The 15,059-nt window shown below is 39.8% G+C and overlaps 1 protein-coding gene across 1 annotated transcript; it reads left to right on the plus strand.

Annotated features, from left to right (window-relative positions):
• The first annotated feature begins 7,828 nt into the window (after window positions 1-7,828).
• Window positions 7,829-13,380, plus strand: LOC117439204 (photoreceptor-specific nuclear receptor-like). The gene is made up of 8 exons (XM_071201985.1): window positions 7,829-7,930; window positions 8,386-8,536; window positions 9,112-9,215; window positions 9,340-9,630; window positions 9,920-10,098; window positions 10,532-10,772; window positions 11,453-11,558; window positions 12,952-13,380. Exons 1-8 carry the CDS (start codon window positions 7,837-7,839, stop codon window positions 13,082-13,084), a joined length of 1,299 nt encoding a protein of 432 aa, XP_071058086.1. The 5' UTR covers window positions 7,829-7,836; the 3' UTR covers window positions 13,085-13,380.
• The last annotated feature ends 1,679 nt before the right edge of the window (window positions 13,381-15,059 follow it).

A 15,059-nucleotide genomic window follows, 5' to 3' on the forward strand; every position in this document is an offset into this window, starting at 1 on the left:
GGCAAACACAGAGACAGGAATCAACAGACAAGACAGGGGGTGAACACTTTTCAAAATAAAACAGGAAACCAGAGACAGACAAAACACAACACAGACAGACCGTGACAATAAATCAACTTATTTTCATCACATGTTTGTAGTACTTTACATTTTTGGACAGCTTTTATAGTTTTTATTGATGTTTTGATCTTAAATGTCAAACAATAGAATAAAAGCATATCACATATCACCATAACTAAACTCAAAGCGCTATTTCTTTTTGAAAAAAAAATCGATCATTTATATTAAAGAAATGCAAATGTATGGTCCACCCTTCATGTTCATTGTACTGTATGACTGCAGATAATCTCTGTTAACCAATTACTTCTGTTTACAAGCAACATACACCAACAATAAATTGCTATATTTTCAAAATTAAGTTTTGATAATAACCACAGAGGAAGTGTGACACCTCTTAAACTACAGTACACCTTTACTGTACGTGTTAAAACAAAGCATTGATTGTAGTTTACAGAAATGTATCAATGCTCTTTTCAATTACCTCATTTGCTATAATCTTCTTGCTTCCTCTGCGTTTTCACGGGGGCCCTACGCTAATCTAGAATCATCTGAACTAATCCACTGCAGCAGCAGCAGTGGTCGAGGTGTATTAGCTCTTTGACTGATAGCCATCTGTCAGACCTGTGTCTAATTAGTTTGATTTACTCAACCAATGTGTAATCTGAATTTTTAATAGGTGAAAATAGGTGTTGAAGTAACTTCAATCTGCATCCTCCAAGCAAAACCACAACAAATGTGTATTTGTTCACATTAATAAAACAAAGTATCCAAAGTTAACAGATTTGTTTTAAATGACAAGGGGCAAAATTACTTTTGTTCATAATGAAAAACAAAAAAAGATTTAAATATTAATATATTCTCTGTTATGAAAGATGGGTTTGGCTAATAATTAAGTAAGACAAATGTGCTTATCATATGACAGTTGTTATGTGCCATCAGTCATTTTTCTTTCTTTTGTATGCCTTAAATGCGAACAGCGCTATACATAAATAGAAGTGACAGTAAACAAAACAATGCTGGCAGCAGCAGTTGGCTGAAAGTGTCCGTGGATGTCCTAAACAAACCGCGGGGCCCTGAGCTGCATCAAGAGGCTCAGCCGAGGTCCAATCTGACATTTATCTCTCCGGGCCGTTCTGCTGATGGCAGCACAACGTCGCTTTATGAAGCAGCTGTTTACTGTCAGAGATCTAGGTCAGGACAGAGAGAGCTCCTGCCAACAGTTTACTCACAGACTGCACAGTACATCTGGAAGACCCTGAACGATTTTTTAAAAACGGTTATTTCAACAACAAACAGTCGTAGCCTACAGGAATTGCTCTTGTATAGATATATTTGTATATGAATAACCCTTACAAAAACCTCTCCGTGTTGGCAGTCCAGTGATAGTTCATCTGTGCGGAGATGATGAGAGATGTGGAAGATAAAGGTCTGCTGCCAGAGCTGTCCACCTGACACACAGGTAAGAGGCTCAGCAGCCACAATCAGATCCCAAAGGCAGCTTTATCACCCTGTTACACACACACACACACACACACACACACACACACACACACACACACACACACACACACACACACACACACACACACACACACACACACACACACACACACACACACACACACACACACACACACACACACACACACACACACACACACACACACACACACACACACACACACACACACACACACACACACATATTTAGGTCCCCACAAGTATGGTAATGCTAGGCCACACATACACACACACACACACACACACACACACACACACACACACACACACACACACACGCACGCACACACACACACACACACACACACACACACACACACACACACACACACACACACACACACACACACACACACACACACACACACACACACACACACACACACACACACACACACACACACACACACACACACACACACACACACACACTCCCACTGATGCAGGCCTGATGTGAGAGAACCCAACCACACAGCAGTCGTCAGCACTGGCCAGATCAGATTTAACACCCTCCTCATCTCCACCCTCCTAAGTGTGTGTGTGTGTGTGTGTGTGTGTGTGTGTGTGTGTGTGTGTGTGTGTGTGTGTGTGTGTGTGTGTGTGTGTGTGTGTGTGTGTGTGTGTGTGTGTATTCCTATGATCCTCTTTCATATCTGGGGCCTGCGAGGTCACTGAGTGAGGGCGATTATATAACCAGGTGTTGTTCGGTATGAACAACAAATGTGATTCAAGGAGGCTCCAACAAACGTGGTCAACATTTAATAGCGTTTTAGGGTTTGAGCTTCTGAGAATAGAAACAATGATGGTTCACCTGAAAATAAATTGTAGTTGTTGTCAATCAATACTCATCCTAATACTTACAAAACTACGTTTGTACATCCAAATGTCGGTGAATTTGAATGTTTTAGATACACTTAGATAAAGAAAAGATCTACTCGAGTGCCAAAAGTCAAGCTACATAAATCTTTAACAACATGTTGGATTATAATACAGTTTCTAGTCTATCCATCTGTGTACAATTGCTTAAAGCTTAAAAAATTATTTGATATTCATTAACCAACAAAAGTAAATAAAAATGTTTAACAATTGCCACAATCGTCATTAAGAAATTGCTATTTAATCTAATAATCACAATGGCAATTGTATAGATATGCTTCAGCTACGAAAGAATATATAATTTTCAAAAATAATTATTTGACATTAAACAAACAAATGATAAAGTAACATAACAAATATCACTAATTAGAAATCAGAAATGTTTAATAATTTCATTGTTTCTTGACAGTAAAACATTTGAATGAACCATAACCAAACTATTTAATGATGGGGGTTATTATCAAGTGATAGCCAGTACTTTAGTAAATGTAATTAATTAGATTCCACCACTCTGTATCAGCGTTTGCTTCTTTACTAGATGCACACCTGTTGATGGAGGTGTGTGTTTGTTCTGCAAAGACTCGTACAGCAGATATTCAATAATGTCGTTACGTAACACTAACACCTCTAATCATTCTTTGAATCCTAATATAACACTGCTCCTGTGCTAATCTCTTTGTGTTAATCTATGGCCTGCTCATGTAAGCAAGTCTCGGCGTACAACTTGATGTACCGCAGCTTGTTATTATTATGTAAACCGTCATAATGCTGCGATCGGCATGGCCAATCAGGCTACAGTCTGAGACTTCTTCTGAACATAGAGAGCAGATCTGATCTGCAGCTCAACACCGGCACACTCCTGAGGCAGCTTAACACAACACAGGAAACCAATGCTTGTTTGTTGTTGTTGATGTATCCATGCATGTATATGTTCCACTTTTTATGTCTTTCATTCTTCAATATTTTCAATAGGATTTGTCGTTGTTAGTAAGTGAGAAAAGATATCAGCGAAATGTGGTGAAGACCAAGGAGTAAGTGATCTGTTTTTGTGAGGACCCAAGTTTATCATGAAGGATTTTTTAGTGGGATAGTGATTTATTTTTTTCTAATGAACTTAAAACTGCAATCTGTCTCTTTATTGCTAATTATTCCATTAATGTACAAGGCTATCAAGAACTAGATGCAGATTGACATGAGCAATATTGTTTTTTAGGCAGTGGTCTGGTGACACAAAATATGACGCTGACCCAGTCACGTATGCTCATGATCGGCAGTGGCAGCTAAGCGGTTTCAAACAATGGAAATAGTTGCAAATTAGCTTAATGGGCCAGTATTTAGGGTGATCCATCAGCAGAATTAGGAATATAATATTCATCACTATGTTTTTATCTAAATATAATCAGATTAAAATAATAAATTGTGTGTTTTCTTTAGAATAACCCTCTTTCGCTGAGTCCATCATGAGCAATCCATGTTCTACAGAAGCCAAAAAGGAACAAACCAAAGTCTGGCTATAAAGGAAGCCTTTTGTTCGTTTAGTTTTTTAGGTGAAGATGCTTCTAAAGTAGAGTTATAATTAGTATGGCCTCTGAGCAAAGCAAAGGTCCAGCAGGAAGATGTTGTTCTGCATTTGTATTTGCAGTCTTGTATATGGAGGGCTGTCAAATATCCCCAGCTGAGCATGAAGCCTGAGTTGAAATGCAACGTCTTAAAGTAACTCTAAACATTTTAGATTTACCCAAGCCAACTCATGACGCTGCAGGAAAGCTTCTTGCGAATGTCACATATCCTAAAATGTTAACACCCCCCATCCTTCTTTATTTTGTGTAATTATGACCAAGGTTAATAATGGAGGGATTGCAAACCTTAACCCTCACCCTGTTTGCATATCTCACATTATTTGAGTGGATAGTACATGTGATTTCAATAAATAATAAAGCAATAAGGCTATCACTCATGAGGTAATCAAAGGCACCACCAGCGCATTATAAGTAAATGAAAGCTGCATAATTCATGAAGAAGAGATGAGCTGGACATGAGCAGGTTAGTTGGTTCTGATCTAAATGTTGATTCTGAGGCCTTTTATCTTTTGGCAATAAAAGGATCTGTAATAGACGGTCTGATGGCTATACGGTCTGTTTTAAAACTTTAAAGGGGTGTTCCCTTTCGTGTGGTGTGTTATATCTTTGTGCATGTAAATGGCCCGCAAAGGCTAAAATCCCAAAGGGAGTTTCTCTAACACACTCTCCCCCCCTGCCTGAAACGCCTCCATTGGATTCCTTTGTTTACTTCCGTATATATTGGCTAGCGCTCCAACACATTACACGTGATAGGCCAAAGGGCGGGGCATCTCTAAGAGGTTGACCAATCATAACAGAGTCGGCCATCTAACCAATCAGAACAGGCTGGGCTCTGGTTTCAGACAGAGGGTGAAAATAGGTGCTGCAGCACAGGCAGTATGAGAAAGATTAAGAGCTTTTTGAACATTAAAGCATGGAGACATGTCCCAGTAGAGACACTAAATACAAACATGAACCTGCAAATTAGCATAATATGTCCTCTTTAAGTTTAACCACTGTGACATATTATCATCATAAATATAGAATAGTAGAGTTATCTGACTGTTTTAAGATTGTATCCTAATGATAGCATTGCAACCTCCATGCAGGATGCATTCAGGGAACTATACAGGTTTGTAGTTGAGATAAAGATAAAGGTTGAGTTCGAAGATGGGTGGGTTCAAAGCAAGTGCAATCGGGGTATAGAAATTGGAACCCCCCTTTCCCCTCACACACTTAAACCCACTGGACAGATTAAGCATCTTGACTGATGTGACCTTGGTATTCGAGTATTCTACGTTGCAACCAATTTTTAAATCAAATCAAATGTAAAAACTCTAAATCCTATGATGATGATAAATTAAGATTAAATGAAGATGTGAGTGTCTCTACCGTGTTTCTTGGCTCTCCTTTTAAACATGAATGACTCCATATCCTGGATGGTAATCAGTGTGTAATTAGGTGCATCCTGCAGAAACACTGACCTCACAAGCCTAATTAACTGGTAAATCTTACAAAGGTCAACAGTGTGTTGGCCAAGGATGAAGAGAGTAGCCACCATATGGCCAACGATGCCCACAAGAAGTGTGTCTTTACTGCTCTTTTAATCTTTGGAGCTAATTGTGTTTCTTCCCCCCCTGTCTTCTGGTGACTCCGGCTGGTGCCCAGGCAGACACAATGTGGTCACACTCTAATCTACTTAACTGCTTTCCACTTTGTTTTTCCCAATTATGTTCAGGCCTTGTTAAGGTGGAGCTGGAAGTCTCTGGTATCAACATTCATTTGGCCCTCAGAGTACATTTGATACTTGAGCAGCAATATATGAGTTATGTTCTTGAAGTCAGTTTGAATGTTTTCATTCAAATATATTCAAATATAAAATAACCAATTGTACACAACAGTGTATAATGTGTTGCTCACAGTAAGGATTTGGAGAAAAAAAAGTTATGAGTTCACAATCCCGCCCCCAAAGATACTTTGAATTATTATATATGAAAATCTGTTTCTTAATATTTAGTTTATTTATGAATGTTTTCATGTGGTTACAGTTTGTTCGAGCTCTACCCTCTTTTATGTAATGCTTTCGGGTGTTTCAACCAGCAGCAGGCGCATGTGTTCTAAAACATTCTCTGATAAACCCACCACCTGCCATGAGCTAAGTACTTTGTTGAAGACATTGAAACATTTGGGGGCAATGAACAGACATACATTGTTTAAGGAATATGACTCCAAGTGCATTTGATCAATGGTGACTTTAAAACACGATGTCAGATGTTGTGTCTTCAGCTTGCTCCTCCCTGAAAACTCAATCAACACTTTCAAGCGTTCATGTGTCAGTCACGAGTTATTAACAATCACAGAACAAACAGCAAACAGAAAAAACAACAACAGTACAGATGCCAGCTCACAGCTGTCACAAACAAACAGCTTGTGTCCCCTTTAGATTGAGATCACTCAACTGTGGCAAGAAACAAACGATTACAATCGAACACAGAAAGTTCCTTTTGAGGGCGATCATTCTGTCAAAAGCAGCAGAAGGACACCTGCTTTGCATTCATGAACTGAAAGATGTTCGTTTTGACGAGATCCTCTGTGACTCTTCTCTGGCTTGTAATGCACAATTGAGTATTTGTTCAGGCTTGTTTGTTCTGTTTTGAGGCCTTTCTTTTCTTAATCACAGCAATATTGTTCTGTGCTTCTCAATTTGCTCCAAATTGACATTTTAGCAAACAACCAGCCGAATTAATTTAAATTTGATTACACAGCTGCGTCTTTCATATTCTCTGGTGCAGTCTCCCGCATGCTGCAGCCTCAAACCGAGGCCTATGCTAATGCCATATGATTATTCTAGCTTTTTAATAATAAATAGGAGGCCTGACGAATGAGCTAAACGAATGTCCGCGAAAACATCAGCCATTCAAACCTCTATTATTCCCCTATGACCTTGGTTCTTTTGGCAGCCAAAAGCAAATGGGTGATTTTCAGTTCAGAGAGAATGGGAGTTAATGGTCAGCTTCTCAGCAAACACTGGGGGTCATTATGAATGGGAGGCAATCACACAGATCAAATATACAGCAGTCTGAAATGGAGCTGGTATTTGGAGTCAAAAAAAGAGGGGAATACAAATTGAAGAGGCTCGTACATATAATAATGTGCTCCTCGTGTAATCATCCCTTAAATGCAGATACCGAAGAGGAGCGTTGACTGACTGCCCTCGTGGATGGAGGAGACACGAGGAGACGGAGCTGCATGGGAACTGCTCTAAAGTTACAACTCTTCCAGCAGACGGTTTGAGGAGTCGTCACTGTTGCTGTTTTTTATTCTGTTGTTGTTTGCAGACACAATCAAAATCCGATCAGCACCAATATTCTGGCAATGTGACTGATTGATCCAGATGAACAGTAAAGATTAAGAGGATGACAAATAGGCATGCTGCTTACACAGCGCATGGGGCTAATCCTCCCCCTGCAACCCCCCCAAGGGCTCCCTTTTGAAGAGCTGCCCCAGAGGAAGCACCCGCAGAGAGTGACGGACCCCGGCGGCCAGAGGGACGACACACAACCTGTTGATGTGCAACAAGTGTGAGCTCCAGCTCATGACAGGACCCCAGCCCACCTGCAGCCCCACATCAGAGGCTCAAACCACTATCTACCAACTGGACACCACTGGAGGCCTGACAACCTTTTCAAAACACACAAAAAGGGCGTGAAGTTTTTGTGTGTCAATCCTGGAAATTGTATCTTGAAGACTTCATAGAAGAGGACTTTTTTACAACCTTTTGTGCATCTCCATTGCTCCTGGAGACAGTTGTAAGAAAGACATGATGGAGGATCACCAATTGAAGATCCCCATGATGTCGTCCTCCTCCCCAAGTGAGTCTTCTGGGAGCGGCGGTACAGACGACAGCAGAGCCGGTAAAAGTTTCACATACACCTGACTTATGTAGTAATTAACATTCATCTTTTTAATTTTTTATTCCAAGCTTCTGTTTGAGAATCTATGATTTGACGTCACACATGGCTAAACAGTTTTTTTGCCAACAAACATTCATTTTACACAAATCTACTTAATCAATTTAGAACAAGGCAAGAATATCATTAGTATAATTCAACTGTAACTGATGCCATATTAATGTATGTTTACATATGTTTATTTGGATTAATATCAGTATCCCTGCATCGTTTGTCTTTGCTGTTAATTTGCCTCCGGCCATTTTATTGTTTGTAATAATTTACTAAATGAGATTTTCAGGCCTAGCCGGCTGTTGCAGTAGAGTGAGCTGGCAGTACAGATGGCAGGCACACTTATGAAACATTACCAGACCTCATGAATGGCACTAACCGCTCGGCCCGTGTGTTTTGACTCACAGCCAAGAGTCCGTCCCCGGGCAAAGCTCTGAGCCTGGCTCTGATCTGCAAAGTGTGCGGAGACACCAGCAGCGGGAAACACTACGGCATCTACGCCTGCAACGGCTGCAGCGGCTTCTTCAAACGCAGCGTGAGGAGGAGGCTCATTTACAGGCAAGAGAAAGATACTCCTCATTAACTTCATAGATAAAGAATAACCCAAGTTCACCATCACTCTCAAGCCTTATGAGGTGCATTATGGGAGGCCAGCATGCTTTTTTAAACATCTTATCTGTAACATTTTCAAAGCCAATAAATGTAGTTATATTAAACAAGTCCAACATGTATGTTAAATAAGCTCATGCTCTTTTAGAACAAAATGAGGATGCATTAAACATAGTTAAATAAATGAATTTGTCACCTGAAAATATACACTTGTATTATTGAAAATGATTGAAAAGTGCCAATTAACATGATAATTACTATAATAACAATTAAGCTGTTGAGTGATGTTTACATAAAATAATTAGGATCCAATCCCATTTGGGCATCTTGATAGACATTGGAATCAACGATGTGTCTTTCAGTTGGCATGTTTTATTTTGGTAAATTGTAAACTAGTGTAATTCATGGTTTCTACAGGTGACCTTTTTTTTTTATCTAAAAAGGAATGTGAATTTCAGATAAAAATCATAAATCTGTAAGTGTGTATTTATAACTAGTGTTTCATGTTGGGTGTGTGTTAACAGGTGCCAGGCCAGTACAGGCATGTGTCCTGTGGATAAAGCTCACCGCAACCAGTGCCAGGCGTGTCGGCTGAAGAAGTGCCTGCAGGCGGGCATGAATAAGGATGGTTAGTGTTTCTAAACATTCAAAAACATGCCTCAAATAATGCTTACAAACTTTGACTGTTAGAATCTAAATTGATTTCAAAATGATTTCCCTCTTTTCGCGCCCTGTCCTCTTCCTCTCTGCAGCAGTACAGAACGAGCGGCAGCCCCGCAGCACAGCTCAGGTTCGCCTGGACTCCATCGACGTGGACCATGAGAAGGAGCACCTGGCCACCACGCGGGAGCCCACCTCCTCTTCCTCATCCTCTTCTTCCTCCTCTTCTTCATCGTCTGTCATCACGTGGCCCCACATCACCTCCTCCATATCCATCACCTCCTCTGTGGCCCCCCAGCGCTGCACCAGTCCCCAAAACAACCACCGCTTCATGGCCAGCCTCATGACGGCAGAGACCTGCGCCAAGCTGGAGCCCGAAGACGGTGAGGAGGGTTTTGATTTGACATCACATTAGACAGAATGGATCATTTATTTGGAATTGGAATTATTCCATGTGTTTGTAACCCCAGTTTTGGCATTTTAATCATGCAGGTCAATTTAAGCCATTCATTTAGAACAAGAACGTTATCGGTATGTTTATTGGATAGGGTAGGCAGGATTTTGTCTACATTTTTTTAATATATTGAATTTATTTTAATTTAACAAGGTCTACAGCTACATTAGTATTAACATGAAGCAATACAATTTAATTTGTATATTTCCGCTTTTCAGTTGACGAAAACATCGACGTAACGAGCAACGAGCCGGAGCGAGCGTCCTCGGAGTACCACATGGCTCTGTACCCGTCCAGCTCGGAGAACGTGTACGAGACCTCGGCCAGGCTGCTCTTCATGTCGGTGAAGTGGGCCAAGAACCTGCCCGTGTTTTCAAACCTGCCCTTCAGAGACCAGGTAGACTCATAACACAATGCAGGTCTTTTAATTTAGCAAGTAAAATAAAAACATCTTTATAGATTCAAAATATAACCCAATCGCGTTAGGAAAAAGAGCAAAATAAAATATTGTTGCAGAGTCAGATTTGGGACCTGATTAATTTCAGATTTTTTTTTTTTGGTAAACAGCAACTAAAAGTGTTACAACAATTTCCATCTTCCAATTAATTATTAAATTGAAGTAATACATTTGAATTAGAATAAATTAAAAAAAAAAAAAATTCATGCTTGATAGTTAACTATTATCAAAAAGTATACATGATCATTTAGCAACTTTTTGGCAGTAATGGGCTCCCATACACTGTAACAGCTTTGACTAACCCGTGAGGCTCCAAACAAAGCTACATTTGAATCACAGTTTTTACATTAGGACTCTTGTTCGTGTCCACCAGGTGATCCTGCTGGAGGAGGCGTGGAGCGAGCTCTTCCTGCTCTGTGCCATCCAGTGGTCTCTGCCTCTGGACAGCTGCCCGCTGCTCTCCCTGCCGGACCTCTGCCCCGGCATGCAGGGGAAGACCAGCTACACAGGCCTGGACCTGCGCCTCCTGCAGGAGGTCTTCAGCCGCTTCAAGGCCCTCGCTGTCGATCCCACTGAGTTCGCCTGCCTGAAGGCCATCGTGCTGTTCAAGCCAGGTGAGGCCAAATCATTTATTACTTATCCAGAAGTCATTCAAGAATCTGTTTAGTGTTATCATTGCAAAGCAACAATAAGATTTTGTAAAGGCCTATATTAAAGTTTTACCGTGAAAGCGTTATCAGCTTTAAAATATATAATATAAATATACAAAAAGATTGCTGTAACATTTACTAAGGATTTATTCTCCAAAGAGGATGAATCTCTCACATTTTCTTTGAAATGTCCTCTGGTGTTACCCTGTAAAAAACATTGAACATATTAGCTTAATATTACTATTATAATATTTTATAATTTGTTAACTTTCAAATGTTATTTGATCCCCGCTGTGATATGCCTGGCAGTCAAGGGGAATCTTACATTATACACACATGTGAATACAAAATACATTTGCTTCCAAAATCCTAAAAACAATACGTTAATATATAAAACATAACCTCAAACCAACCACATAATCAGGTTTTGATATTTACTGAGGAGATAAAATGTTATTACTTTAAAGACTTCATTGTGTTTCCTCTGTTCATTTCAGTTATCCATTTTCCAGCTGTTAATATAATTGAGTGTAGTTATGTGGAGAGAGTGGCACCAGCTCATATTGCAAAGCCATCCTTTCAGTATATTTCTGCAGTTTGTCTGGATATGTGTGGCTCATATTTGTGTCTGCTCTCCTCCGCAGAGACTCGTGGTTTAAAAGATCCAGAACAAGTGGAGAACCTGCAGGATCAGTCCCAAGTGATGCTGGGACAACACATCCGCTCACACTACCCCAGTCAACCAGCCAGGTATGTCCTGTGACATCACTGCCTTGGTGCTGCATGGATACCAAAATATACACCTTTACTTTTGCTCTTAAATGTATATTAGAGGGCAAAAAGGCCAAAATGATGTTATACACCAAATATTACCAAAACAGGAAGATGAAGATATATGATGTTTTCTGTCTATCTGTCTATCTGAAAGACAAAACTCCCTGAATCATCGAGTGTTTCTATTATTTTGTAGTTGATTGCTCTTCTTCAAATCTGTGCTCGCAAAGATTATAAAAAAACACATATTACAGTTTCTAGTATGGAAACCCTTTCAATTCGGCTTAGGAACAGGTTAGAGCAAGCCTCGTCTCAGATCACTGAAACTTTTTCTGCTACCAAAGATCTGTGTAGCTTTTGGGAGGGATTTGATTTTTTAATACATATTTGTTTCTTTTGGCCAGCTACTTAGAGCAGGGGTGTCAAACTCAAATACACAGTGGGCCAACATTTAAAAATGGGTACTAGTCGAGGACCGGACTGGTTCAATGTTTATTGCAAAACGTATTGAAATGAACTTATTGCACATATTAAACCTGGAACTAACAAAGCTTACATTATTGCCTATAAAAACAACATTAAACATTAAATAATCAGTTGCATTCATTTCTTATGGCTCTCTATCTCACTCTATCGCTTTTCCAGAGTCATTTCTTATGATTACATTTTTCCACAGGCCAACAACAGCTTCAAAAAACAATTTCCCTCAAAGAAAAAACCAAACATGCCCTGTTGTCGCAAGAAAGAAAGTGCAAAAGGACACATCCATGTAAACTCAGTGTGCTGCTCTGTGATGCTAGTTCAGATACTTGACATCTCATCTTGGGACGAGTTCATCAATGTTTGGGGTCAGGCTCTGAGCTGAGGAAACCCTCAGGATGGAGTGAAGGTGTGCGTGCAATATACCGGTGGGCCAGATCTAATAGTAATTAGAAATTATCCTGCGGGCCGAAACTAAATCCACCACGGGCCGGATTTGGCCCGCGGGCCTTGAGTTTGACATGTATGACTAGAAGATTCATATAAATGGTCCATCCAACTTATTTCACAGAAATGAGGACTTGACTTACTTCGACTTACATTATAATAAATAACATATAATCGTGTAAGGCCAGCTTAAATTAATGCTAGACCTGTGGAGTTTTGCAGTACATTTAAACAGTCCCAGCTATTCTTTAACAGGTTGTCAAATGTTGTTACATTTTAATAATCAGCACTAAGCACTCACAAAGTTGTATGTTGACTTGCAATTTTCTTATCAATACTTGTTTTCTGAGGTGGTTTAAGTTATAATGATGAGCAACTAATTGTTTATACATGCTGTACTATTAACCGTTGATAATATGTGTCTTCCTTGTGTTTATTAAAGGTTTGGAAAGCTGCTTCTTCTTCTTCCCTCTCTGCGTTTTGTGAACTCGGAGCGGATAGAGCTGCTGTTCTTCCACAGGACCATCGGAAACACTCCCATGGAGAAACTGTTGTGTGACATGTTCAAAAACTAAGACCATCACCCCAAAACCCATGCACTCACTAATGATCTCCATGTGTGGAGGGATGTTATTTCACAGTTATTTGCTTTGTATTCCTGTATACATATCAGAGATTCTGCGTGCTGTTATTTTATAAGGCCACTTTATTATTTGTTTGTTGTTTTCACATCAGGTCATTCTGAAAAGGAAATTGAATTCAGTTCTTATCATCATGCTTGCTATCTATTTGTATAATATTTAGACTTTGTGTCTGAGGTGCAGATCTGTATTTGTTTGGTGATAGATGGACTGTATCCTGCTGTTATTAATGTGTAATATTCATGTTGTCATGCCTTGATAAAGACAAAATGCTTGAAAATGGATCATATAGCCATCAGACGTTCAGTTATAAGGGTTCATAATTAATAAAAGGGGTAAAGGTTCATTGTATGAAATAGAGATAGACATGTTTAAAGAAAGAAAAACATGAATTATGTGTCAGCTGTAATGCATGGATCAAAATTGAATTTACTGAGAACTGGACACACTGTAATGCAGTGAAATAGTGCCCTCTTCTGTCTAGTTTTAACACACACACACACACACACACACACACACACACACACACACACACACACACACACACACACACACACACACACACACACACACACACACACACACACACACACACACACACACACACACACACACACACACACACACACACACACACACACACACACACACACACACACACACACACACACACACACACACACACACATCACTTCGGGGGACATTACATTGACTTACATGCATTTCCTGGAGACTTATCCTAACCTTAACCATAACCAACACATGCCTAACCCTAACCCTAACCCTTACCCTTACCCTAATCCTAAACATGACCAAGTCTTCACCCTAAAATTAATGATTCCCCTTATGGGGACCTCCAATTTGTCCCCATAAGGGAAGCCAGTCCCCACACGTAATTATGTAAACAGATGTAGGTCCCCACAAGTATAGCAATGCTAGAGCACACACACACACACACACACACACACACACACACACACACACACACACACACACACACACACACACACACACACACACACACACACACACACACACACACACACACACACACACACACACACACACACACACACACACACACACACACACACACACACACACACACACACACACACACACACACACACACACACATGTTGAGTTACAGTTTTTTTACACATCTATCCAGATGCACTGTTTGAAACAATTTGCCCAGTTTGCAGAAGGCCAATTTCTTCTTATTCTTATAGTTCCAATTAGAGTTTGGAACAAACTGATTAGTTTTAAGGGCCTGTTAAAGGCTTTTCTTTGATATGAGCACATAGAACAAAGAAGGTTTAAATAAGATACAGTACTGATACTGCTGTTCTGTGTTGCCACAGATAGCTTTCATTTGAAAATTCATGAACAATTTAGAACATTTAAAATTGCTGGTCTGACAAGCAAAATAGCGTTTATAATATTCGACCATGTCCTCACAGGTCAAATGATCAGGCAGCAATCTGAAAAGTGAAGCCAATATGGAGGGGCCTTCATATGCCTTTTCTCTAAGATCCAGCAGGGGCAATTCAACCAATTGCAAAAATAACTCAGATAGTATAGAAGTCTATGAAAAAAGGTTCAAGGTTCAAGGCTTTTATTGGTCATATGTACATAGCTACAGTACAGTGTAGTTATGACGATGAACATCTTAGGTCACAGGCTCCTCCAACAGTGCAACACAATAAAACAGAAAAACAGAACAAATAGTGCAAGTAAATACAAAAAGAAAAATAGTGAAATAGTGCAATAAGAGTCTACATACAAGTGATTGAATATGATAAATTAGATAAATAATTTCAAAATTGCAGCCAGATTAATGTTGTGGATGTTGTTTCAAAAGTTCAGGTGACAGTCTTATGGCCTGTGGGATGAAACTGACCCTGGG

The sequence above is a fragment of the Pseudochaenichthys georgianus genome, chromosome 3 (assembly GCF_902827115.2).
Source record: "Pseudochaenichthys georgianus chromosome 3, fPseGeo1.2, whole genome shotgun sequence".
In the NCBI taxonomy this organism is placed as follows: Eukaryota; Metazoa; Chordata; class Actinopteri; order Perciformes; family Channichthyidae; genus Pseudochaenichthys; species Pseudochaenichthys georgianus.

Coding starts and splice junctions, on each gene's coding strand:
- LOC117439204 (XM_071201985.1), top strand. CDS start 7,837: ATGATGGAGGATCACCAATTGAAGATCCCCATGATGTCGTCCTCCTCC. Junction 10,099..10,531: donor ACCTGCCCTTCAGAGACCAG/GTAGACTCATAA, acceptor CGTGTCCACCAG/GTGATCCTGCTGGAGGAGGC. Junction 11,559..12,951: donor TACCCCAGTCAACCAGCCAG/GTATGTCCTGTG, acceptor TGTTTATTAAAG/GTTTGGAAAGCTGCTTCTTC.